Source organism: Dromiciops gliroides, chromosome 4 (assembly GCF_019393635.1).
Source record: "Dromiciops gliroides isolate mDroGli1 chromosome 4, mDroGli1.pri, whole genome shotgun sequence".
Lineage (NCBI taxonomy): Eukaryota > Metazoa > Chordata > Mammalia > Microbiotheria > Microbiotheriidae > Dromiciops > Dromiciops gliroides.
The window spans coordinates 226,626,740-226,652,630 of NC_057864.1; the positions used below are offsets into that span (position 1 = coordinate 226,626,740).

Genomic DNA, 25,891 nt, shown 5'->3' on the forward strand with positions numbered 1-25,891 from the left:
TGATGGATTGGATTTAAGTGATGCAGAGTTGCACAAAGTCATCAGCCTCACTCTCCTCCAGTCATCGAGACAAAAGTCAAGATAATTGGTGATGGCCCAAAATGTAGTGGATGCCCTTAACATCTTTGTTCTAAGCACTATACAGTTCCTGCTTCAGGACCTTCATGGGTGTTGGAACAATCTGCCTATTCAGCTGCAGGAAGTCTTCACTTGCTTGGGCAGACATCTTGCTAACTCAACAATGGGGCAGAGGCCTATCAGTTACCCTCAACATGGTTTAGCCTATCTACCAAGACAGTTTGACTGGGGTGTGGCTGCTGTGCATACTACAGCTTCTTGGGTGAAAGTTGAATGAGAGTTGAGTGTCAGGTGGACACCGAAGGTGGATGAGTAGCCCTGAAAATGCTGAGTAAGCTCTTAGACCAAAGGTGCTAGTCCTCTCTGAACACTCCATACACACCAGAATCACATAGCTAGTAAGTTTAAAAGGCAGTATTTGAACCTAGGCTTTCTTGACTCCAAGCACAGCACTCTATCCACTATGTCATGCTGCCTCTCAGAAGTATATATTAGAGCTAGAAAGGCCCTTAGAGATCAAGTAGTCCATCATTTTATAGACAAGTAAATTCAGGACCAGATGTTATGATTTGCCCAACTTAATAGTAAAAAAAAAAAGTGGCAGGGAGAGGATTCCAGTCTAGTACTCTTTATACTACATTGCAATGTCGCCTTCCATTGTAAACTTAATTCTACACTGTCTTCTATTACTCACTATTATTTTATGTATATTTTTATTCTTTCCTAACTGTAAAATCCTTAAGGGAAAAGACAATGTCTTCTTTTGCTTATCCCTAGCACCTGCTATTAAATAGTATTACAGCAAAGGTTTTATTCCTCTCAGTATTTAGAAACAATACATATATTATGCACATACAGTCTCTAGAGGATATTATATTGCTGATAGACCCTTGGTCTACTGGCTTAAAAGGCAACTTCAAAGACCTTTGCCACAGTAATCCCAGAAATAGTTTTCTTTAATGAGGTAAAGAACACCTTATTAACCCAAAAACATTTGAGCAACACTTCTAGGAGTATTCATTAATGCAACCAATATTTGAAATACTCAGAGCTATTTTTTGTTAATCTCCACAAAATGGTTTGAAATTTGTGAATGTACTGAACAGGTAGAACAGCAGCATAGCCAATGTAGCTGCATAAATAATCAGATCCCATGAAAATTGTGAGCATTTCCATTTAAATGGGAAAGTTTGTGGAAAATACAAAGCAGGAAATGATAGCTAACAAATTGGATGGCCAGATTAGAATCTAAAAAGCTCCAGAGGTAAAATATCTTAATATGAAATTTAGTAGAAATGTATATTCATTTGTATGTATCATATCTACAGGTTGGTTAAAACACGTCAATTGCATTAGGATGAGATAAAATAATCTGTGTTCATTAATAATTAGTCTGGAAAAGATATGGCAGTTTTGGTGAGCTTTAGCTCAGTGAAATAACAATATGATATGGCAAAAAAAAAAAGAGCTAATACTAGGTGGCTTTAAGTAGCACAACACTCAGAATGAGGATTGGCTGTTATGCTTTGCCCTAATGAGACTTTGTTATTCAATTCTAGATATCATATTTTAAAAACATTTAGAAAGTGGAGCCAAAAATCATAAGAATATAGGTATGATACCATACCCTAATTAGAATAAATGTTTAATCTAGAGAAAATATTTAAATGAGAATGTGATGGCTGTCAAGCATCATGTAGAACACCTTATATTTATTTTCTATGCCTCAGAGGAAAAATTAGGAGTAATATGTCAAAGTTTTAGTGAATTAGAGGCACTCAAAAATAAAACAAGCCACTTCTGGAGCCTGAGTGACCCAAGACTCCTGGAGGTCTTGGCTTTTGTTCAAATATAAGTTATAATAGATGACTTCTGGGATCCTTTCCAACTCAGATTCTATAGGGATACAATTATTTTTTTTTAATTGAATAGAATTTTATTTTCCAAAATATGTATAAAAACAAATTTTAACATCAATTTTTTAAAAATTTGCATTCCAACTTCTCTTCCTCCTCCATTCCCACCCACTAGAACTCAAGCATTTCAAAATAAGTTATACATGAGTAGTCATGGAAAACATTCCCACATTAGCTAGATTGTGAGAGAAAACAGTCAAAAAAACCCCCAAAACTTCAGATTGAGGAATTGTCAAAGAGGAAAAAAAAAATTTTTTTAAATGTGTTTCTATTTTCAGATACTATCACTTCTTTCTCTGTAGACGGGTTGCCATTTTCATAAGTCCTTCAGGGTTATATTGGATCATTGCCTTGCTGAAAATAACCACATGCTTCCCAGCAGATCATCTTATACTATTGCTGTTATTTTGTATACAGTACATTTCACTCTGCTTCAGTTCATGTAGGTCTTTCCAGGTTTTTCTGATAGTATCCTGTTCATCATAACCTAAATAAAGTACCTTAAACCTGACAAAGAATTTTCTTCATATTAGCCCAGCAAAGTAGGTACCATACATTTTGCCATTATATTCAATCATCATAACTATTTCCCTCCATCCTATTCCCTTCCCATGATATTTACTCTATTTTCTATCTTCTTTTAACCTATTCCTCCTCAAAAGTGTTTTACTTCTGACTGTCCCCTCCCCTACTCTGCACTCCCTTTTTTTTTCACCCTTCCTTCCTTATCCTCTTCCCCTCCTACTTTCCTGTAGGGTTAAATAGATTACTTCTCCCAACTGGGTGTGAATGTTATTCCCTCCATGAGCCAACTTTGAGCTAATTCAGTGTTCCAAATTTTCTTCCTCCCTCCCTCCTCAACCCTCTCTATGAAATCAAGCAATTCAATATGTCATACTTGAACAGTTATGCAGAACATCTTTACCTTCCTCAAAAGTATTTTGCTTTTTACTGCTCTCTCCCCCAATCTGCCCTTCCCTCCTTCTCCTCTCCCCTCCCCTTATCTCTCCACCCTCCCCCTCAGGGCAAAAATATATTACTATACCCACTTGAGTATGTATGTTAGTCCTTCTTTGAGTCAATTCTGATGATATTAAGGTTCACTCACTCTCTAATTCCTTCCCCCTCTTCCCCTCCCCTCCATAAGCTTTTTTCTTGTTTCCTTCATGTGAACAACCTCTCCCCAGACCATCTCTCCCCTTCCCCCTCCCCCAGTCTATTTCTCCCACACCTCAACCCTATTTTAAAGATGTCATCATGGGTTAGGTGGCACTGTGGACAATGCACTGGCCCTGAAACCAAGAGGCCCCAAGCCCAAATCTGGCCCCAGACATGACACCTCACCCTGTTTTCCCCACAAAGAACAAAACATAAATGCTTTACAGATATCATCCCTTTGTATTCAGTTCAGACCTGTGTCCTCTGTGAATTCCTTACTGAGATAGTTCTTATGATTTTGGAGTATCTTCCCATGTAGGAATATAAAGTTTGATCTTTTAATACCCCTCATGAAGTCTTTTTCCTATTTATCTTTTTATGCTTCTCCAGGGTCTTGTATTTGATAGTCAAATTTTCTATTCAGTTCAGGTCTTTTCATCACAAATGCCTGAAAGTCTTCTTTCTCATTGAAATTCCATTTTTTCCTCTGAAAGATGATGCTTAGTTTTGCTGGGTATGTGATTTTTGGCTGTAGTCCCAGTTCCTTTGCCCTCTGGAATATCATATTCCATGCCCTTTGGTCCTTTAATGTAGAAGCTGCTAGATCTTGCTTTATCCTTATTGGAGCTCCACAGTATTTAAATTCCTTTTTTCTAGCTGCTTGCAATATTTTCTCCTTGACCTGGGAGTTCTGGAATTTGGCTATAATATTCCTGGAGGTTTTCCTTTTGGGATTTCTTCCAGGAGGTGATCAGTGGATTCTTTCAATTTCTATTTTAGCTTCTGCTTCTAGAATATCAGGGCAATTTTCCCTCACAATCTCTTGGAGGATGGTGTCTAAGCTCTTGTTTTGGTCATGGTTTTCAGGTAGTCCAATGATTTTCAAATTATCTCTCCTAGATTTATTTTCCAGGTCAGCTGTTTTTCCAAGGAGATATTTCACATTGCCCTCTATTTTTTCATTCAATTGGATTTGCTTTACTGTGTCTTGGTTTCTCAAAAGGTTACTAGCTTCCATTTGTTCAATCCTAATTCTTAGGCAATTATTTTCAGCAAACAGTTTTTTAATCTCCTTTTCCATTTGGCTTTTCCAACTGTTGACTTTTTTCTCATGACTCTCCTGCATTGCTCTCATTTCTCTTTCCATTCCTTCCTCTCTTTCTCTACATCTTTGTTCTATCTCTCTTACTTTCTCTTCAAAGTCCCTTTTGAGAGCTTCCATGGCCTGAGACCAGTTCATATTTTTCTTGGAAGCTTTGGATGTTGGAGCTTTGACCCTGTTATTATCTTCTTCTTCTGAGGGTGCATTGTGGTCTACCTTTCTCCCAAAGAAGTTTTCGATGGCCTTCTGCTTTCTCTGCCTACTCATCTTGCCTAACTATTTCTTGGCTTTTTACTCCTTCTTAAAGTGTAGCACTGTTTCCAGGACACACTGTTCGTGCTACAGCATGGCCCAGGGGGTGATTGGGCTTCTTCTCAGCCTGCCTGGCTTGTGAGTAATCACAGCCGCTTTCTCTTTGAACCAGAAACAGAAGTCTGATTGAAGTTTGATTCTCTATGGTCAGAAGCTTTGGTGTGCTTTTGCCCCTCCCCCACTGGGCCACCACCACTCAATTCAGCCCACTGGTTCAGACCCAGGGTGCTTTGCCCCAACTCCAGCAGAGACTGCCTCCACTTCACCCCGGCCTATCGCCGAACCCCCTCACCAGTCCGTGATCAGAGCCTCAAAAACTGCTGGTGCTGAAGACTCTGAAAGCACTGTCCCTGGCTGGGTTCGGACTGTGCGTTGAGCTGTTCAGCCTGATCAGTAGGTGATCGGAATTGCCCTCTTTTTTGGAGAAATAGTCTCATTCTGTTCTTATGTGCATTAGGCTGTTCTGGGTTTTGATTTTTTACCACATTATCTGGGCGTGAATGGACGGGTTTATCTGGAGCTTAAGGGAGTCACAGCCTCTCCTCCGCCATCTTGGCTCCACCCCTTCGGGATATAATTATTTTTGTGCCCCCTACAATGGCTAGCGCAGCATTTTGTACATAAATATTTGACCTGACATAGGCAAAAATAAAAAACAAACCCAATTGATAATCCTCATGGTTTATAAAATATTATCAATATGAATCAAATCAGAAAATTATGACCTAGCTAATTTGAACTAAAAATCAGAGTCCTAGGTTTTTAAGGCTGAAAAGCAGATGTTGAAGCAGAAGTGTAACATGTCCTTTGAAATAACTTGACACCTAAACTAGTAAGCCAAGGAGAATATATTCTTCTGTTATTTTTTCCTTGTTTCAATCAGAGAATAAACATTAAGAAAGATTATAGTTGCAAAAGAAAAAAATGTAAACCCTCCTACCTATGTCCTTTGGAGAATCATTTCCACCACCACCTGGAAGTTGCTGGTCACTTTTAAAAGATTCAAAGTTGGCAGAACGGTTGGGACTAACCCTGGTGGGAGACTTTCTGGAATGCTGAGACAACTGGTGATCACATGCAACCTGTTTACCTGGATAGCAACAACCAAATTAGACATCAAACAAACAGAAACCCTATCTTCGAAGCAGAGATGTTTCTTAGCTGACAAGAGACTCTTTTGTATAGTTCAAGTGAAGGACCACACCTAGATAACAGACTTTGCCTTAGGCAACTTGAGTGAGGGTCTTTCCCAGATCATTTATAGAGAAAAGACCCTCACTCAAGTTGCCTAAGGCAAAGCCCAGCTCAAAAGCATTAACAGTATGCCTTCTATAAACTTCATAAAATCAGATTAGATCTACTGCAATAGTTTCCTGAGATTAACTGCTCTATTCCAGAAAACACCCAGAGCAGAAAAGTTTATTTACCTCAAGGATACTTTCTACATATTCATATTACCTAGAGATGAAAGGGACTTCAGCATTCACCTAGTACAATCCCACATATTTTATATACAGGAAACAGACACAATGGGGAGGTGATTCAGCTAAGATCACATGGGTCATAAGGAACAGAGCCAGAGCTTGAACCTAGATGCTAGGATTTTAAAGTGTGAATATTATATATGAATATACTCTCTTAACTAGGACATGCTGCCTCTCATAGGCCTAAGTGGAAAATGTTACATGGTATCATAACTGGCAACCTTTTAAATATTTTTTCTCCCTGAATGCTACAACTCAAGCCAAAAATACATATCCCAGAATGCTGACTTCCTAGTTTAATACTTCAAAAATTTGTGATTTCAGTGAAAGGATTACTCCTTTCCACCCACAGATCATAACCTTCTATGACTAGCATTTCACTGAGGCACAATGGTCAATCTGGTAATGAACATCCTTGCTTCAGCTACACTGGTAGTTTTGACAGGCATGCAGCCCCTACCTAACTAGGCTTTCCAGCTTGACAAGAGTTACCAGGGCCTGTGCTCTATTAGCATCTCTTTCTAAAAGCCCAGGGCTCTATACTATAAATGAAGCAACAAAGAAGGAATTCAGTGGAAGATCTAAAACTGCCTAACAGGGCCACTGTGAAGAAAATGTCATGAACATTAAAAATAGGTACTAGCTAAGTACAGCTAGGCAAAAACAAAGTCTATCCTGCTGAGATAGCAGAAATAACTGTTCAACTTTATTCAGTTTTTTCTTAACAACAGAAGGATAAGACCTGTCAACTGATGCAATTTTTTTTACTATGAAATAAAAATTTTCATTGAACTCTATTTTCTGTGCCAGATAGATTTTAAAAAGTACACTGACACAACTTGATCCTTTGAGGTATTCTTAAATCCCAGTCATTTTAAATGCTATGGTCAGAAATAACCTACTATAATTGTCAGATAAAGCAGCTGCTAGCCCCACACAACAGCTGCTGGCCCTTACACAACTTTTTCCTCCCCTTCTGTTCCAATTTTTTTACTGTCAGGACAGTCTCCTCACTCTCCACTTTAAACATCCTCCCCTCCATTCCAGGTGTTTCATGGAACTTTCCCTAAATGCTCAACCCCTGAGATGGTAAAATGTAAAGAACAACAGATTTGGAATCAAAGAGCAGGATTCAAATTTGAGCTATCATCTACTTTACCTTTCTGGGTCTTTGGGTTGGTTAACTTTTAACATCAAAAAACCCCACAGAATTCTAGAGACGGAAGGTACTTTAAAGATGTTTTAGAAGAGCAAGGACAAAGCCCTTTACCCAATCAGCAAAACCAGAATCTGAAGCCAGGTCCTCTAACTCCAAATTGACTTCAACTTCTCCAGTTCTCAATCCTATCACCTCTTAATTCCTCTGGTCTAATCTACATAGTTTTGGGGTTTTAAAAAAAATTATTATTAATTAATACTGCATACCAGTAAAGATTGACTGCATGTTTCCCTAACTTTTTTCATAGTCTTAGGCTGTCAGATCTATGCTGTCCTAAAAGGGAGGGCCAAACCAAGAGTGCACCCTTGAGAGAGAGCCATGTACCAGGCAAAAGAGAGCTCCTGTGGCCAAGGGTGTTATCCTTTTGATAGAGACTGGTCATTATACATTGATCAAATCTAATTGGTTAGCATCATTCAACTGCATTAGTTGACATGACTTGAGGGTGATCTACATTAAAATGAACACTACAGAGGCCATCAAAGACCCCACCCACACCCACACCCACACCCCCACACACACACTCACTCACACACACAAATTGCCTAAGGCAAAGCCCATTATCTAGATGTGGTCCTTCACAAAGCTAAACAAAAGAGTCTATCTCCATTTCTTTTGTTCCCTTGGGTTTGTCCCAAATAAGATTAAAGAGAAAGGACTGATCTCTGGGTCTGCCAAGAAATCCATTATTACAATTTTTTCTCACAATAACATACAATCTAAAAGTTGTATTATTTGTGTATTTTTTGTATTATTTGTATTATAAAAGTTGTATTAGTTGTGTATTTTCCTACCTAGAGTACAAGTTGTTATGCCCTATATTTTTACATTCCCAAAAATATCCCATGAGTATAATAAGAATATTACCTGCATCACAGGAACATAAAGGAAATCTTGTTTGTATGCATATGTGTATTGATTAGCTAATAGGAATAGCTTAGTTTCCATCCAGACTGCCCTTGCCCAGGGAAGGGCACAACCTCTTACCAGGAAGTTAAAACACTCATACTTACTTCGTATAAGCAACTGAAAAACTGTCATCGTATCATCTTTGTATTCTGGAGCAGAACAGGGTCGTACAGCTGTGTAATATTTAACAAAAGCACAAAAGAACAAATTAGTATAGATAATCATAGAAGTGAAATACGATTAGGCCATAAAACAACCCAATTCTCTTTACTGTGGACAAGAAACGGAAACAGTGTCAGATTCTATATTCTTGGGCTCAAAGATTATCTCAGATGGCAACTGTAGCCATGAAATCAAAAGACACTTGCTCCTTGGAAAGGAAAGCTATGCCAAATCCAAATAGCATACCAACAAAGGTCCATATACTCAAAAATTATCACCTTTTCAGCAGCAATGTATGGCTGTGAGAGTTGTACTATAAAGAAGGCTGAGCACCACAGAATCAACACTTTCAAACAGTGTTAATAGAGAAGACTTTTGAGAGTCTCAAACTCTCAAAAGGGATCAAATTAGCCAATACTTAATGAAATTAATTCAGGCTATTTATTGGAAAGTCAAATATTGAAGCTGAAGTTTATATACTTTGGCCACATAATAAGAAGATAGAACTCAATGGAAAAGACACTGATGCTGGGAAAGACAAAAGGAAAACTGCACAGCTGAGGATGAAATAGATAGTATCATAGAATCAATTAACATGAACTTGGACAGACTTTAAGAGATAGTGGAAGGGGGCAGCTACGTGGTACTGTGAAAAAAAGCACCGACCCCAGATTCAGGAGGACCTGAGATAGTGGAAGATAGAAAGGCCAGACATACTATAGTCTATGGGGTCACGAAGAGTCAGACACAACTGATTAACAACAAAGCTTGCTGTCTTACTCATACTCAATTCTGGGCCTAACTCACTATTATCTACAAGGCATGATCCAAGTATTATTACTGATATATTCACTCAATGGACTGGCATTCTACTGCAAGTCATAATCTGTAGAAAAGGTATTTCTTTTCCATCTACTGCATGTCAGTTTGGACAATAGGCATTTCTTATCCATTTAATTTTTCTTGAATGAATTGTTAGGCCAATTTCATTTGAATAATCATAGCTTTCACTGAGGAAGCCTAGTAATATTCTGAGGCTTGATGTAATCAGGATAACATTGTTCACAAACACGGGGCAGCTAGGTGGCACAGTGGATAAAGCACCGGCCCTGGATTCAGGAGGACCTGAGTTCAAATATGACCTCAGACACTTGACACTTACTAGCTGTGTGTGACCCTGGGCAAGTCACTTAACCCCAATTGCCTCACCAAAAAAAAAAAAAAGTTTTTAATTTAAAAAATTGGGGCAGCTAGATGGCACAGTGGATAGAGCACCGGCCCTGGAGTCAGGAGTACCTGAGTTCAAATCTGGCCTCAGACACTTAACACTTACTAGCTGTGTGGCCCTGGGCAAGTCACTTAACCCCAATTGCCTCATTTAAAAAAAAAAATTTAAAAACATTATTCACAAACAGGAGAATCTGGAGGACCTCACTATCTAGAAAGAATCTCTCTTCTTTATGGCCCTTGCATGAACACCCTTATAATGGTGAAAAACAGCTTTAGGGGAGAACAAACCTCCCTGTTGATATAAATTACCAGACAGTCAATGAATCATGGAGCTGTTTATGAAGGACTCTTTTATGACCTTAACATATACAGGAGGGGCAGCTAGGTGGCACAGTGGATAAAGCACTGGCCCTGGATTCAGGAGGACCTGAATTCAAATACTTGACACTCACGAGCTGTATGACCCTGGGCAAGTCACTTAACGCTCGCTGCCCCCCCCCCCCCACCAAATGGTGCCTTGAGACATTATTCCTCTCAACTTTGTAACCCTTTGCCAGTGTCACCTAAAATTTAGAGGGCAACTGGGTGGTACAGTGGATAAAGCACTGGCCCTGGATTGAGGAGGACTTGAGTTCAAATCCGGGCTCAGACACTTGACACTTACTAGCTGTGTGATCCTGGGTAAGTCACTTAACCCTAATTGCCCCACAAAACACAAACACACACACACACACACACACACACACACACACACACAAACCACATATACAGGAAACATTCATTGAAGAGCAATCTTTAAGGGTTCATTTTTATAACCTTTTTTTTGGGGGGTGGGAGGTGGGACACATCTCTAATCAACAACAAATAAAGCCAGATCTTGTATACTTTGCACATTTTAGTCATTGAACAGCTATATAGACTGGTCTGATCAACTGTAAAATTTAGCTTGTTCCTTCTCTGATACACATATAGGTCTTTCTTACTTAATTAACTATGAGAAGAGAGGCACCTGCATTCATAGTCATGGATGGTCTTTCCTGAATATTAATAGTATTCATATTTCTTTTCTTATACTATATTGTCTTTCTGCAATCGTGTAAAATGATCTCTCCATGCTTTTAAGCAGATTTTCTTGGTGTAGATATGGTCAGATTTAGTTGCTATTTTTAACTTTTGTTTTCCTAAGAGTCATTTCTCCTTCATCTAGCACACTGGGAACTAAAGTGTGAAGGGCCCAAATGTGTAGAAGAAACCAGGGTATATTGCATATGGGAAATTCTACAAAGCTTTTTTTTTTTTGCTGGACAATGGGGGTTAAGTGACTTGCCCAGGGTCACACAGCTAGTAAGTCAAGTGTCTGAGGCCGGATCTGAACTCAGGTACTCCTGAATCCAGGGCCAGTGCTCTATCCACTGCGCCACCTAGCCGCCCCCTCTACAAAGCTTTTAATGATCCCAAATTGCTTCCCAGCTCAAAAAAACATCTTTTGAACATAAAAGCTTTCCTAAACATTGTGTAAAAAACATGACAATCTCTGTGGAATTATAACCCAAAAAGCAATGGTGGGTGCATGAAGACTGCAGTCTGTATCCAATTAATGATAACCTACATTAAAACAGTGTAGAGCAATGGCATGAAACTCAAATAGAAATGATGCCACTGAACCATACGTAAGGATCCCTGCAAGCTACACATTAACTTAGTTTTAAAACAATATTACATTTTTACTTATTTTGTCAAATATTTCCCAATTATATTTTAATTTGGTTTGGGCCTCACTCAGTACTGTGGTCATGTGCAGCCTTACCTTGTATTTGACACTTTGGTACAGGGGGTCATCAAAGAAATGTATGATTAGTAAAGACACTGATAACCATAATACACACTCCTTGCATTGCAGAAGCAACAAAACAACTGCCATGTTAGATTTAAGTAGGGGCAGGGAGTCCCTAACAACTGGAGAGTAAAAAGAAGACAATAGAACAAGTGGCATTTGAGTTGGGCTTCAAAAGACAAGAAGTCAGCAAATAAGGAGGAGGAAAAGTATTTTAGGAATGATGAACAGGGTGAATAAAAAAGCAGAGGCAAGAAAACACAGGATGTTAGGAAGGCAGAGTCATCTTAGAGTAGTTGCAACATCAAACCCATCTACACTGGGGAACAGCAATTTAGACCCACAATACTGTATTTGTAGACAGTTTCAGACACTCTCTACCACCATTACTAACCTCTTCCTCAAGTTTCATTCCATCTGTATTACCCAATCAAGATTATGATGAACTGTTACCTAGAAACCCCCAGGATACTCCCCTTCCTTCTTTAATGAGTTCTGTGACTGGCTCCCAGGCTTTCTTCTCTAACTGCTGCTTTTCAACAACATATGGAGACTCCAACACCCAAACTTCCTTGTTCTTTGAAGTACCTATTTTCCATGACCTACTGTTTATACTCCACCACAGCTAGAGATGATCACACCCTTTATCTTGCCATCACCTACAAGAATTCCCTTCCATGCTAAAGGAACTGTGAATGAAATTTTTTGATCTGATTATATTTTGTCATTTCTTTCCCTTGCCTTATGACCCTGAACCTTGTTTTTCTGTTCTCATTGTGATCACTAATTCTTCCACTCCTTTCCAAGGCCATCACTCCATATACTGACTACTCTCCTCCATTCCCCACCTTGACCACTTAATAAACCAGTTCAAATCTATACTCGAGTCCTCCCCATTTCTTATGAAAGCTCATGCCTTGCCATGCCCCAATCTTGGATCACTCCCACTATATGATGCCTCTGCTCTACATGTTGCTGAATAAAGCTGGAGAAAAATGACAAAACCATACTGTGTCCACTAAAAATTTGTTACAAAATCTCAAATAGACCTTCACTGTAGCAAAGGAATCCTTTTTAACCTCCCATATCATTCACTATCTCACTCATCAGAGAGGCTCTTCCAAACCTGCTTATCCCTCCTTGAATTCTTCATGGATCCACCTCCCCCCTCTCAACTTGTCTTATTTCACAGAAAAAATTGAGGCCATTCACCTTTGTCCCCCACTTTTTGCCACCTCATCTCAATTCACTTAGATGCCCTTCCCACTATCTCCTCACCTGTCTCATCTTAAGTGGAGACCCTTCTCCTTGACAAATAAAGCTTCTCATATATGCACAAGTGATCCCATTTTTATCGAACAGATTGGCCCCTCTACCATTTCTACTTTCTCATTAAGCTGCAATCTTTCCATTTCTACTGGCAACTTCCATGATGTATGTAAAACATCCATGTCTCCTCCATCTCTAAAAAACCTTCACTTGATCTGACTAATCCCTACAGCTATCATCCTATATCTTTCCTCCCTTTCATGGATAGATAAAACTCCTTGAGAAAGTCATCTACAACTGGTGTCTCCGCTTCCTTTCCTCTCAATCTCTTCTTAACATTCTGCAGTTTGGGATATGACCTCATCATTCAACTATTACTGATCTCTCAAAGGTACCAATGATATCCTAACTATTTCATGGCACTTTCCCAATCCTCATTCTTGTTGGCTTTGACACTATCAATCAATCACCTTCTTCTTGATACTTCTGTTCTCTAGGTTTTCAATGACACTTTTCTCCTGGTGTTCCTTCTATCTGCCTGACTACTCCTCAGTCTCTTTTCCCATATCATAGTCACACTAAAGATAGGTATTTACCCATGGCTATGTACTTGGCCTTTTCTTTTTCCTCTAGTCTATCTAAGAGGTCTCATTAGCTCAAGTATTTGATTATCCATTATCTCTATGAAAATAATTCTCAGATTTAGCCGACCTGAAACCTCCAGTCCTGCATTTCCAACTGCCTATTAGACATTTTGAAACAGATGTTCCATAAACATAACATCTTAAACTCAACTTATCCAAAGGTGAATATATTGTCTTTCCCCCAAAACTGTTTGTTCCCTCTTCCAACTTCCCTATTAAATTCTACCATATTTCCAGCCTGTGTTATCCTTTACTCCACATTCTTATCCCAACGACAACCAAACTATTGATTCTGCCTCTGAACATCTCCCATATATCTCCTTATAACCTCTCACTCTGACACCACCCAAGTACAGACCATGGACCATTTCAATAACCTTTTGGTAGCTTTCCCTGTCTCAAGTTTCTCCGAATTCCAGTCCATCCTTCCCTCAGCTATCAAAGCAATGATCCTAAAGCACACGTCTGGCCATGTCATTATTCATTAGAACAGTAGGCCCTGTGACCTTCAGGATCACATAAAAACTTCCATTTGACTTTTACAGTCTTTCACAACCTGGTTCCTCCTACCTTTGCAGTCTTCTTATTTTTATCTCTTTTTCAAGTACTCTACAATCCAATGGCACTGAACATAAGACCCTCCACGATTTTTCATTGGCTGTCACTAATTCTTGGAATGTTCTCCCTGTTAAACCTTGACTTTTCTGGCTTTGTCCAATATTCAACTCAAATCTTACTTTCTGTAAAAAGCCTTTCTTGGTCAATCTCACTACTGCTGTCTTTTCTGAGATCAACTCCAATGTACTCCACGCATATGTTATAAGTATATAATTGGAGGGGCAGAGCAAAGATGGCGGAGAGGAAGCAGCAAGCTGCCTGAGCTCTCCTTCTGATCCCTCAAAAAGAACATTAAATCAAGCCTCTGGACAGATTCTGAAACTACAGAACCTGCAAAGAGACAGAGAGACACAGTCTCTTGGAAGACTTCATGAAAAGGTCAGTCTGACTCAGGCAAAAGGGAGGCCCAGCTCAGGGCAGCAGCTCAGCGCCGAGGGGGTCGAGGCAAGTCAGCAGGAGCTGCAGGCCACAGCCGAACAACTGAGGCCCCTGGAACCTGGCTCAAAAATCTGGTGGCCAAAAAGGAGAGTGGAAAAACCTACCTGCACCGGCCGGGAGGGCCATGAACAGGACAGGCAGGATTGGGCACACTGACCTAGCGCACTTAGACAGGAAGTGCAGGGGGGCAAACTGCACACACCATAAAGGCCTCAGAGTAAAAAGCAGTCACACAGCACCTATACCCCTGCACAAGAAGCCCAAAACAGGGACCCTGGTGCCCCCAGAGCAGACCTCAACTTAAAAAATAAATAAATAAGCTGCAATCATGAGTAAGAAGCAAAAAAGAGCCCTCTCCATTGAGAGCTTCTGTATCAATAGGGAAGAAGCCAACACAAACTCAAATGAGGACAATACCCTCAAATTGCCTACATGTGAAGCCTCCCGAGGGAAGGTGAATTGGTCTCAAGAACAAAAATCCTTCCTGGAAGAGCTCAAAAAGAATTTTAAAAATCCACTGAGAGAGGGAGAAGAAAAAATGGGGAGAGAAGTGAAAGCAAAACAAGAAAACTATGAAAAAAGAAGCAGCAGCTTGGAAAAGGAAGCACAAAGATTAACTGCCCAAATGGAAAAAAAAGTGCATAATTTCACTGAAGAAAACAATGCCTTAAAAATTAAAATTGGACAGTTGGAAGATAAGGAATCCATGAGACACCAGGAATCACTCAAGCAGAATCAAAAGAATGAAAAAATAGAAGAAAATGTGAAATACCTCATTGGAAAGACAATCGATCTGGAAAATAGATCCAGGAGAGACAATTTGAGAATCAATGGACTGCCTGAAAGCCATGACCAGAAAAAGAATCTAGACATCATATTCCAGGAAATTATTAAGGAGAACTGCCCTGATATCATAGAATCAGAGGATAAAATCATCATTGAAAGAATCCACCAGGGCAGCTAGATGGCACAGTGGATAGAGCACCAGCCCTGGAGTCGGGAGTACCTGAGTTCAGATCCCGCCTCGGACACTTAACACTTACTGGCTGTGTGACCCTGGGCAGGTCACTTAACCCCAATTGCCTCACTAAAAAAAAAAACAAACAAACAAACAAACAAAAAAAAAAAGAAAGAATCCACCAATCACCTCCTGAAAGAGATCCCAAAAGGAAAATTCCAAGGAATACTGTAGCCAAATTCCAGAATTATCAAGTGAAGGAGAAAATGCTCCAAGCAGCCAGAAAGAAACAATTTAAATATCATGGAGCCACAGTCAGGAGTGCTCAGGACTTGGCAGCTTCAACATTAAAGGGCCGCAAGGCTTGGAATATGATATTCCGGAAGGCAAAGGAGCTTGGATTGCAGCCAAGAATCTATTACCCAGCAAAAATGTTCATTCTCTTTCAGGGGAAAAGATGGACATTTAATGACATTGGGGACTTTCAATGTTTCCTGAAGAAAAGACCAGAACTGAATAGAAAATTCGATCTTAACATACAAGACTCAAGAGAAGTTTAAAATGGTAAACACAAGGGGAAAAAAAAGGTTACTCAATTAGGTTAAACTGTTTATATCCCTACACAGGAAGATAATACTCATAACTCTTAAGAACTGTAAACGTAATTGGGCAGAGAGAAGGACGTTACACAGAGGGTATAAATATAAATTGTCTTTGATGTGATGATACAAAAAAAAATTAAGGGGTTAAAAAGGGAGTTTATGGGGAGGAGAAGAAAGGGGAGGTGGAATGGAATGAATTATATGATATGAAGAGGTGAAAAAAAAAAAGCCTATTACAATAGAGGGAAAGAAAGGAGGGGTGAACACTGTTTCAACCCTACTCTCATTAGATTTGATTCAAAGAGGGAATAACAGATACGTTCATTGGGATAAAGAAACTTAGCTCATTCTTTAGGGAAGCAAAAGGGGAAGGGAAAGGGGAGACTGATAGAAGGGAGGACAAAAGCAAGGGAGAAAAGGGTAAAGAAAAGAGAGGGGGGTGATAAAAAGGGAGGGCAGACTGGGAGAGGCAGGGGCAAGAAGTAAAACGTTGGTAAAGAGAAATAGGGTGAAAGAAGGGGGGAAAAGTACAAAGGGGGTAAATAGAATGGAGGGGAATAGACAGTAAGTAATAATAACTGTGAATGTGAATGGGATGAACTCTGCTATAAAACAATATGCTGTTTACAAGAAACACATCTGAAGCAGAGAGATACACACAGAGTAAAGGTAAAAGGCTGGAGAAGAATATATTATGCTTCAGCTAAAGTAAAAAAAGCAGGGGTAGCAATCCTTATGTCAGACAAAGCGCAGGCAAAAATAGATGTCATTAAAAGAGATAAGGAAGGAAATTACATCTTGCTAAAAGGTACCATAGATAATGAAGTAATATCAATATTAAATATGTATGCACCAAGTGGTATAGCATCCAAGTTCTTAGAGAAGTTAAATGAGTTACAAGAGGAATTAGACAGTAATACTATACTAGTGGGGGATCTGAATACCCCCTCTCAGAATTAGATAAATCTAGCCGAAAAATAAATAAGAGAGAAGTGAAAGAGGTGACTAGGTTACTAGAAAAGTTAGACATGATAGATGTCTGGAGAAAACTGAATGGGGATAGAAAGGAATATACCTTTTTCTCAGCAGTACATGACACATTTTCAAAAATTGACCATGTATTAGGGCACAAAAACATCATAGTCAAATGTAGAAAGGCAGAAATAGTAAATGCATCCTTCTCAGATCATGATGCAATAAAAATTACATGTAAGAAAGAGCCAGGGAAAAGTAGAATGAAAATCAATTGGAAACTAAATAATTTCATTCTAAAGAATGAATGGGCCAAACAACAAATCATAGAAACAATCAATAACTTTATACAAGAGAATGACAATAATGAGACAACATACCAAAATCTATGGGATGCAGCCAAAGCAGTGCTTAGGGGAAAATTTATAGCTCTAAATGCTTACATGAATAAAAAAAAACAGGAGATTAATGAATTGGGCATGCAACTTAAAAAGCTAGAAAAAGAACAAATTAGAAATCCCCAATTAGATACTAAACTAGAGATCCTGAAAATTAAAGGAGAAATTAATAAGATTGAAAGCAAAAAAACTATAGAATTAATCAATAAAACTAAGAGCTGGTTTTATGAAAAAACCAATAAAATAGATAAAATATTGGTTAATTTGATTTAAAAAAAGAAAGAAGAAAACCAAATTACCAGTATCAAAAATGAAAAGGGTGATGTTACCACCAATGAAGTAGAAATTAAATCAATAATTAGGAATTATTTTGCCCAACTATATGCCAATAAATTTGACAATCTAAATGAAATGGATGAATATTTACAAAAATACAAACTGCCCAGGTTAACTGAAGAGGAAATAAAATCCTTAAATAAACCCATATTAGAAAAAGAAATTGAACAAGCCATTAATGAACTCCCTAAGAAAAAATCCCCAGGGCCAGATGGGTTTACAGGTGAATTTTACCAAACATTTAAAGAAAAATTAATTCCAATATTATACAAATTATTTGGAAAAATAGGTGAAGAAGGAGTTCTACCAAATTCGTTTTATGACACAAATATGGTGGTGATACCAAAACCAGGCAAAGCAAAAACAGAGAAAGAAAATTATAGACCAATTTCCCTAATGAATATTGATGCTAAAATCTTAAATAAGATATTAGCAAGGAGATTACAGCAAGTGATCACCAGGATAATACACTATGACCAGGTGGGATTTATACCAGGAATGCAAGGCTCTTTCAACATTAGGAAAACTATTAACATAATCAACCACACATCAATAAGAAAACCAACCAAAATCATATGATTATCGCAATAGATGCAGAGAAAGCTTTTGACAAAATACAGCACCCATTCCTAATAAAACACTAGAGAGTTTAGGAATAGGTGGAGCTTTCCTTAAAATAATAAACAGTATCTACCTAAAGCCATCAGCAAGTATTATATGCAATGGAGATAAATTAGAGTCCTTCCCAATAAGATCAGGGGTGAAACAGGGATGTCCATTATCACCCCTATTATTTAATATTGTCTTAGAAATGTTAGCTTTAGCAATCAGAGAAGAGAAAGGAGTTAAAGGAATTAGAATAGGCAAGGATGAAACAAAACTATCACTCCTTGCAGATGATATGATGGTATAATTAATGAATCCTAGAAAATCAACTCAAAAATTACTTGAAACAATTAACAACTTTAGCAAAGTAAAGTAGCAGGATATAAAATAAATCCACATAAATCATCGGCATTTCTATACATGACCAACAAAGTCCAGCAGCAAGAGATAGAAAAAGAAATTCCATTTAAAGTAACAGTAGATAATATAAAATACTTGGGAGTCTACTTGCCAAGACAAACCCAGGAACTCTATGAACACAACTACCAAACACTCTTCACACACATCAAATCAGATCTAAATAATTGGAAAGATATCAATTGCTCATGGATAGGCAGGGCTAATATAGTAAAAATGACAATACTACCTAAATTAATTTACTTATTCAGTGCCATACCAATCAGAATACCTAAAAATTATTTTATAGAGCTAGAAAAAATAATAACAAAATTCATCTGGAAAAACAAAAAGTCAAGAATATCCAGGGAAATAATGAAAAAAAATTCACAGGAAGGTTAGCGGTACCAAACCTGGAGCTTTACTATAAAGCAGCAGTCATCAAAACTATCTGGTACTGGCTAAGAAATAGAGTGGAGGATCAATGGAATAGGCTAGGCACAGGAAACACAGTAGTAGATGACACTAGTAATGTAGTGTTTGATAAACCCAAAGACTCCAGCTTCTGGGATAGGAACTCAGTATTTGACAAAAACTGCTGGGAAAACTGGAAGATAGTATGGCAGAAATTAGGCACAGACCAACATCTTACACCTTATACTAAAATAAGGTCAAAATGGATACATGATTTAGACATAAGAGGTGATACCACAGGTAAATTAAGAGAGAAAGGAATAGTCTACCTATCAGATCTTTGGAAAGGAAAACAGTTTATGACCAAACAAGAGATAGAGTATATTATAAAATGCAAAATGGATGATTTTGATTACATTAAATTAAAAAATTTTTGTACAAACAGAAACAATACATCCAAGATTAGAAGGGAGGCAGAAAGCTGGGAAACAATTTTTATGGCCAGTACTTCTGATAAAGGCCTCATTTCTAAAATACATAGGGAACTAAATCAAATTTATAAGAATCCAAGCCATTCCCCAATTGAGAAATGGTCAAAGGATATGAACAGGCAGTTTTCTGATGAAGAAACCAAAGCTATCTATTCCCATATGAAAAAATGCTCTAAATCTCTAATGATTAGAGAGATGCAAATTAAAACAACCCTGAGGTACCACCTGACACCTATCAGATTGGCTAAAATGACAAAAAAGGAAAATAATAAATGTTGGAGAAGCTGTGGAAAAACTGGAACACTAATGCATTGTTGGTGGAGCTGTGAACTGATCCAACCATTCTGGAGAGCAATTTGGAATTATGCCCAAAGGGTGATAAAGCTGTGCATACCCTTTGACCCAGCAATACCACTTTTGGCTCTTTTTCCCAAAGAAATCATGGAAAGGGGAAAGGGACCCACATGTACAAAAATATTTATAGCTGCTCTTTATGTGGTGGCAAGAAATTGGAAGTTGAGGGGATGTCCATCAATTGGGGAATGGCTGGACAAGTTGTGGTATAAAAATACAATGGAATACTATTGTGCTGTAAGAAATGATGAGCAGGAGGAGTTGAGAGAAACCTGGATGGTCATGTGGGCTGATGATGAGTGAGATGAGCAGAACCAAAAGAACACTGTACACAGTATCAGTATCATCAACATTGAGTGTTGATCTACTGTGATGGACTATATTCTTCTCACCAATGCAATGATACAAAAGAGTTCCAGGGAACTCATGATAGAAGAGGATCTCAAAATCCAGGAAAAAAAAAAAAAAGAACTGTGGAGTAGATGCTGAATGAACCATAGTGTCTTTTGTTTTTGGTGCTGATGTTTTTCTATTTTGAAGTTTTTCGTCATTGCTCTGATTTTTCTCTTATAACATGACTAATGCAGAAATATGTTTAATGTTATTATGTGTTATATATATATAAATAAAACCTATATCAGATTACCTGCTGTCTAGGGGAGGGGGGAGAGAGGGGAGGGAGGGAGAAAAACCTGAAATTGGAAAGTTTGTATAAACAAAAGTTGAGAACTATCTTTACATGTAACGGGGAAAAAAATACTTTATTAATTTTTAAAAAGTATATAATTGTTTGCACATTGTCTCTACCACTAAAACAGGTTTTTGCCCTTCTTTGTATCCTAATCACTTAAGCAGTGCTGACAGAGAATAACAAATGCTTGTTGATACAACTTAACTTAACCTGTGTTGAATAAAACTAAGGGATGGAAGAAAACATTTTAAAAATACCAATTATGTTCATTTCATAAGGTTTGCCTGATGGCCAGTTTTTATCTTAAGGCTAACAAGACACAGTAATACCATATAGGAATAGGCCAGTAGATAAATCATTGCTGAACATACCCAAGTTTATTCCTTTCAACGGACCAGAAAATACTCTGATAGCTTCTAGGTAGTTTTCCTATAAGGAGATAGACAAGACATGACATTCTATCAACTCTACAAGTTGATACAAGTTGAGAATATATGTAATAAAAACATACTCTTCACAGATGTTAGAAAAATGTTGCCTTCCTTATGGAAAGTAGCCAGAGCTACAATCAAAGTTAGAACACAGAACCCATAATTTGAACCACTAGAAGTCTTCTTTTAAGAAAAAATCAATTTGTTTTATTTCCAGATTTGAAGACAAGGCTCAGTAAAACTGAGTCTGAAGGAAAGAGGCCAGGTCAAGGAGCTGTTGCCGATTTGGGAATTATCTAGAATTCATACTCTACAGTATAATTCTGCTTTGTAAGAATAGTCCTAAAGTGGCATTACTAATATTTAAGGCATATAGAAATATGTATTGCTAGAGGCAAAAGGGATCCCAAAAAAAGATCTCATAGAATGATCTGCAACCTCATTTTACACATGAAGAAACAAGAGATTTAGGGAATCCATGAGACTTGGCATATATGACTCCTACTTAACTCTTTTCAATACATTTAGCTGCCTCTCTCCATACCATATCAATCACTTCTTTCCTGATATTTAATTAGCCTTCTCAAATTCCCTAATTTCCCCCATTTCTCTGCTCCCTCCAGCTCCAAAACCAAAGGTAACAAGAGCCAGTAAGAATTCCCATATAGAATCCCAGGTGTCAAAGATTTCCTTCTGACAAACTTTTAGACCCAAGGTTGTTTATTTGTTTAAACTTACCAATTGTGGTGGTCCAGAAAGAACACATTTTGGAAGCCCAGTTTCCTTTAAGGTAAGAATCATTCCTAAAAAGAAATAGGATAAATATTACAAAACTACACAGAGATCTCTTTGCCATTTGTAACTGAGGATACTATTAGAAGCAGTCTCTCCTGTCAAGACTTCTCTTTAAAAGAGGAAATTACCTCACCTTATTTAACTAGCTGTCCTCTTGTCTGCATCCCACCTTCTAAGAAGGAAGCAGGGAAAAGTGGCAGCCTAGATGACAGTGAAAATTTGGGTGAAATAGCAAAGTAGGAGGATGTGGGAAATCATCAGAAATTTTCCAAGTGTCCACAGAGATTAACAACACTTAAAAATTTTGGTCAGCAGTGGATAGAAATGAAGATATATAACACTTGCCAGTAAGGACAGGGATGGTAGTAAATATGTAAATATGGTAAGATTCTGTAAGATCCTGATAAGGGAACCTCTGAGGCATTTACAACCTAAAACATAATGGATGGAATTCTGAGTTTGGATGCAGGAAGACCTGAGTTCAAGTCCAACCTCTCTAAAATTATAAACTGCAGAAGGTGTTAATATATGCATTGGTGTAGGAAGTAAAGAATCCATTCTACCAATGCATATACATGCATAAAATTTTATCAAGACATCCTGAGAGTATGGAGGCAGCATGTGCCAAGCAAGTCAAATCACCACCATTACCTCCCCTCAGAGACCAATGGAAAAAGCCTAAGACCCTGAAACTAAGAGCCTTGGGAGTACCAGGGTCACTTCCCCTACTCTCTACTACAATACTACTGGTCATTGTTCCAGTCTAATCCCCATCTCTATCAACCAACCAGGAAAGTGATTTCTGTAAGGGAAAAGACAAGTCATCACCACCAAGTGCCAACCAACTTACTACCCAGAAGCCAGGCAAGCCAGCCTAGCTGAAGCTGCAAGATACCCTGAGGGAGAGATAAGAGGCAGCATGTGCCAAGTCAAATCACCACCTCACCAACCCCAACCCTTCATTTCCATACCCTGATGGGACAAGCAAAGGACCATTGAACACAGGAGTCTTGGAAATAGCAGTATCCCAAGGTCCTGCTACTAGTCCAAGCCCCATGGCCACCATCAAGGTAAGTAATTGTGGATATAGGCTCTACCTTCCTCATCACCAAACAGTGGCCAAATGCCTCTGATAAGCAGGTAAGTCTAAAAAGTCCTCTAAGTGGCAGCTTCCCCCCAAGACCACCAGTCCTGCTTGAAATCAGCTATCCCTGGAAGCAATCTTTGTGGCAATGCAACCTCCCAACTGATTTTGCAGGTCCTATGGTGCATAGCTCCTTAAGATTCAGAAAAGAAATTTCTCACCATCAAGGCCATTGGTGTTGGTTTTATCATCAGTGGAATTAACATTAAAAAGACACATTACATCTAGTTTGCTATTGTACCCTAAGAACCACGGGAATTTTCCAGTTGATTTGCAATTCTGTATTTGTTTTCTCTCTCATTAGAACACAAGAGAGCAAAGACTCTTATTTTTCTATCTATATCCTTAGCACTCAGCACAGCGCTCTGGATAGTATTAAGTGACTCATGAGGATGATATAGTTAGTAAGTACTTCAGACAAGATTTGAATCCAGGGCTTTCTACCTCCAAGCTCAGAACTCTGTCTACTACAGAAGTTAATATGCCCACAATATGGACCTATTTAATCCATGAGTCATGACACACATCACCCTTTCTAGTTGCCATAAATCTTCAGTAAAGAAGCAAAGCAAGTCAAACAGGTAATAAATATTCAATCGTTTTACTGATTAAAGATGACTCCTTTATAAATCGCAGGTTTTACGTAGCATACTAATGATGAACAGGCTGGAGAAGAGAGAGCTCTAGCTACCTGACTTGTCATGGTATCTTGAATACATCAGGTAACCAATAATTATTTGCTGAATGGATGAGTTAATATTGAGAAAAGAAGTGATCAGAGTTTATTAAAATTCCAGAGATGCCTTCCCTGTACCCTGTACCTAAAAGCAAACTCACCAGCCAAACCTCCAACATTAGACCAGTGCATTCGAGTCAGGAAGATGTTATCCAAGCGAGCAACCTTCAGTCTAGAAAATAAAACAATGGAAGGGCACATCACTCTTTTTATTTTATTTTATTTTTTTGCTTTTTTAATTTTATTTATTTTTTTTTTGGTGAGGCAATTGGGGTTAAGTGACTTGCCCAGGGCCACACAGCTAGTAAGTGTTAAGTGTCTGAGGCCGGATTTGAACTCAGGTACTCCTGAATCCAGGGCCAGTGCTTTATCCACTGTGCCACCCAGCTGACCCTCATCACTCTTTTGCTTTATAAAATTCTTTATTTTCTTATGTCATTTTCATTTTCTTCAAAAATCCTTACAATGAACAAAACCCAAAATCAACCACAAAGGAAGATGAACTCACTTGTGTTCCTGCATGATCCTCTGGATACCTTCCCCACAATTGAAAAGATACCTACAAAAATATCACCCAAGACATGTCAAGAGTTTTTAAGGCAGGGTATAAGTGCCCCATTTCTTTCAAAGTTCTTCAAAAAAGCCATCCCCTCCTCATCTCTTCCCAACTTCTCTCCTTAGTCCTTAAGGGTTTTGGTTTTAAAATTCCATTCCTCCCTGAAAGAAAAGTCTGTTTGTAGAGACCTGGCTCAATCATCCCTTTTCCCCAATATCCTGGGCATCATAAGATTATACAGATGTAGAGCTGGAAGTGACCTCAGGGATCACACAGTCCAAATTTGTCATTTTTACAAATAAGGACACTGAGGCCCACGAAGGTATAAAGACTCACCCAATGTCAGAGAAATGGCAGAACCATATCATTGAACCTCTGACCATAAATTTAGCACTTTTCCACCCAATCACACAGCCTTAAAGAAGCTCTGAAAAGGAAAAGGCCGTCAAGGTGCTCAGAGCTGAAATGAAATCTACCCTATAGAACCCCAAAGGGCTGTCCCAGTCTGGAAGGAGCTTTAGGGTCCCTCAAGTCCACTCGTCCAAGATCATTAACGGTGCAAAGCAGGGACTCGAACTTAAGCGCTCTTTCCAGGCCGGGAGCCTGTCTCCACTGGATAGTGGATTAGAATCTGGGGGAAGACAGTGGAGAACGAAAGGCTTGCGGGGGGGGGGGGGGGGGCCGCAAAAGGAAAGGCATGGGCACTTAAAGAAGAAGGCGGGACAAGGCTGGGCAGAAGGCGTACTGACCGATTGAACTCCGAGAATACGTAAAGAGCCGAGCCCGCATCGCGGGTCCCAGACGCCACCACCTGCAAGTACACGGTGCTGGGTCCCGGGCGCTCCCCGTCAGCGCCACGCTTCTCCCGCGTACGCAGATGCCGCAGAGGGTCCTTAGGGGGCCGGGGCCGGCGAGCGGAGCCCTCAGACATGGCTCGGCCAAACCGCAAGCTCCAGCAGCCCCAGCGACCCGGAATGGCCCAAGGCAGCCACGGAGGCCACATGCAGCACCAAACGGCCCGGAGCCGGACAAGAAAGACAAGCCTCCTCCAGCCGGCCCTGCGCTTCCCAACACGTGAATGAGGCGCCGCTGTGACGTCAAGCGCTTGGCCAATGGATGGCTACGGCTCTACACAACCTAACCCTCGAGAATGCCGTCCTCGCCAATAGGAAGAAGTCAGCCTGGATCTTTTTCCTTTCCGTTCGACCAATGTGTCAGGTTTGTAAATCAGACGCCCAATAGGAGAACGCGTCTAAGATGATTACGTGATATTGCCCGGGACCTATCCGGTGGTCCTAAGGAGTGGCGGAGCTTTGCAGTGCCTTTCAAACTGCTTGTAGGTTTAGGTGTCTTTCTCTCTTTTTTTTCTTTTTTTGGTGAGGCAATTGGGGTTAAGTGACTTGCCCAGAGTCACACCGCTAGTAAGTGTTAAGTGTTTGAGGCCGAGTTTGAACTCAGGTACTTCTGAATCCAGGGCCGGTGCTCTATCCACTGCGCCACCTAGCTGCCCCTTAAGTGTCTCTGAATCTTAACTTTTCTCTTTGGCAATCTGGTGAAGTTTATGGCTCCCTTCTCAGGATAATGTTGATAAATATGTAACACAAAATACATAGGATTATAAAGAAAACCAGTCATATT

The 25,891-nt window shown here is 39.2% G+C and overlaps 1 protein-coding gene across 3 annotated transcripts in view; it reads right to left on the minus strand.

Annotated features, from left to right (window-relative positions):
• The window catches only part of ELAC2 (elaC ribonuclease Z 2), a 60,565-nt gene extending 35,246 nt beyond the window's left edge, over positions 1-25,319 (minus strand). The window contains exons 1-7 of one of the 3 annotated variants that reach the window (XM_043963295.1): positions 25,003-25,319; positions 24,206-24,256; positions 23,799-23,869; positions 21,761-21,825; positions 20,963-21,020; positions 8,283-8,351; positions 5,507-5,656 (exon numbers count right to left, since the gene is read on the minus strand). In XM_043963295.1, the coding sequence (XP_043819230.1) occupies positions 5,507-5,656; positions 8,283-8,351; positions 20,963-21,020; positions 21,761-21,825; positions 23,799-23,869; positions 24,206-24,256; positions 25,003-25,256 (718 nt within the window). In that variant the 5' untranslated portion in view covers positions 25,257-25,319. Of the gene's footprint in view, positions 1-5,506; positions 5,657-8,282; positions 8,352-20,962; positions 21,021-21,760; positions 21,826-21,950; positions 22,003-23,798; positions 23,870-24,205; positions 24,257-25,002 lie in introns of those variants that run through there. The other 2 variants (XM_043963296.1, XM_043963297.1) reach the window with 2 other exon arrangements.
• Between the last annotated feature and the right edge of the window lie 572 nt (positions 25,320-25,891).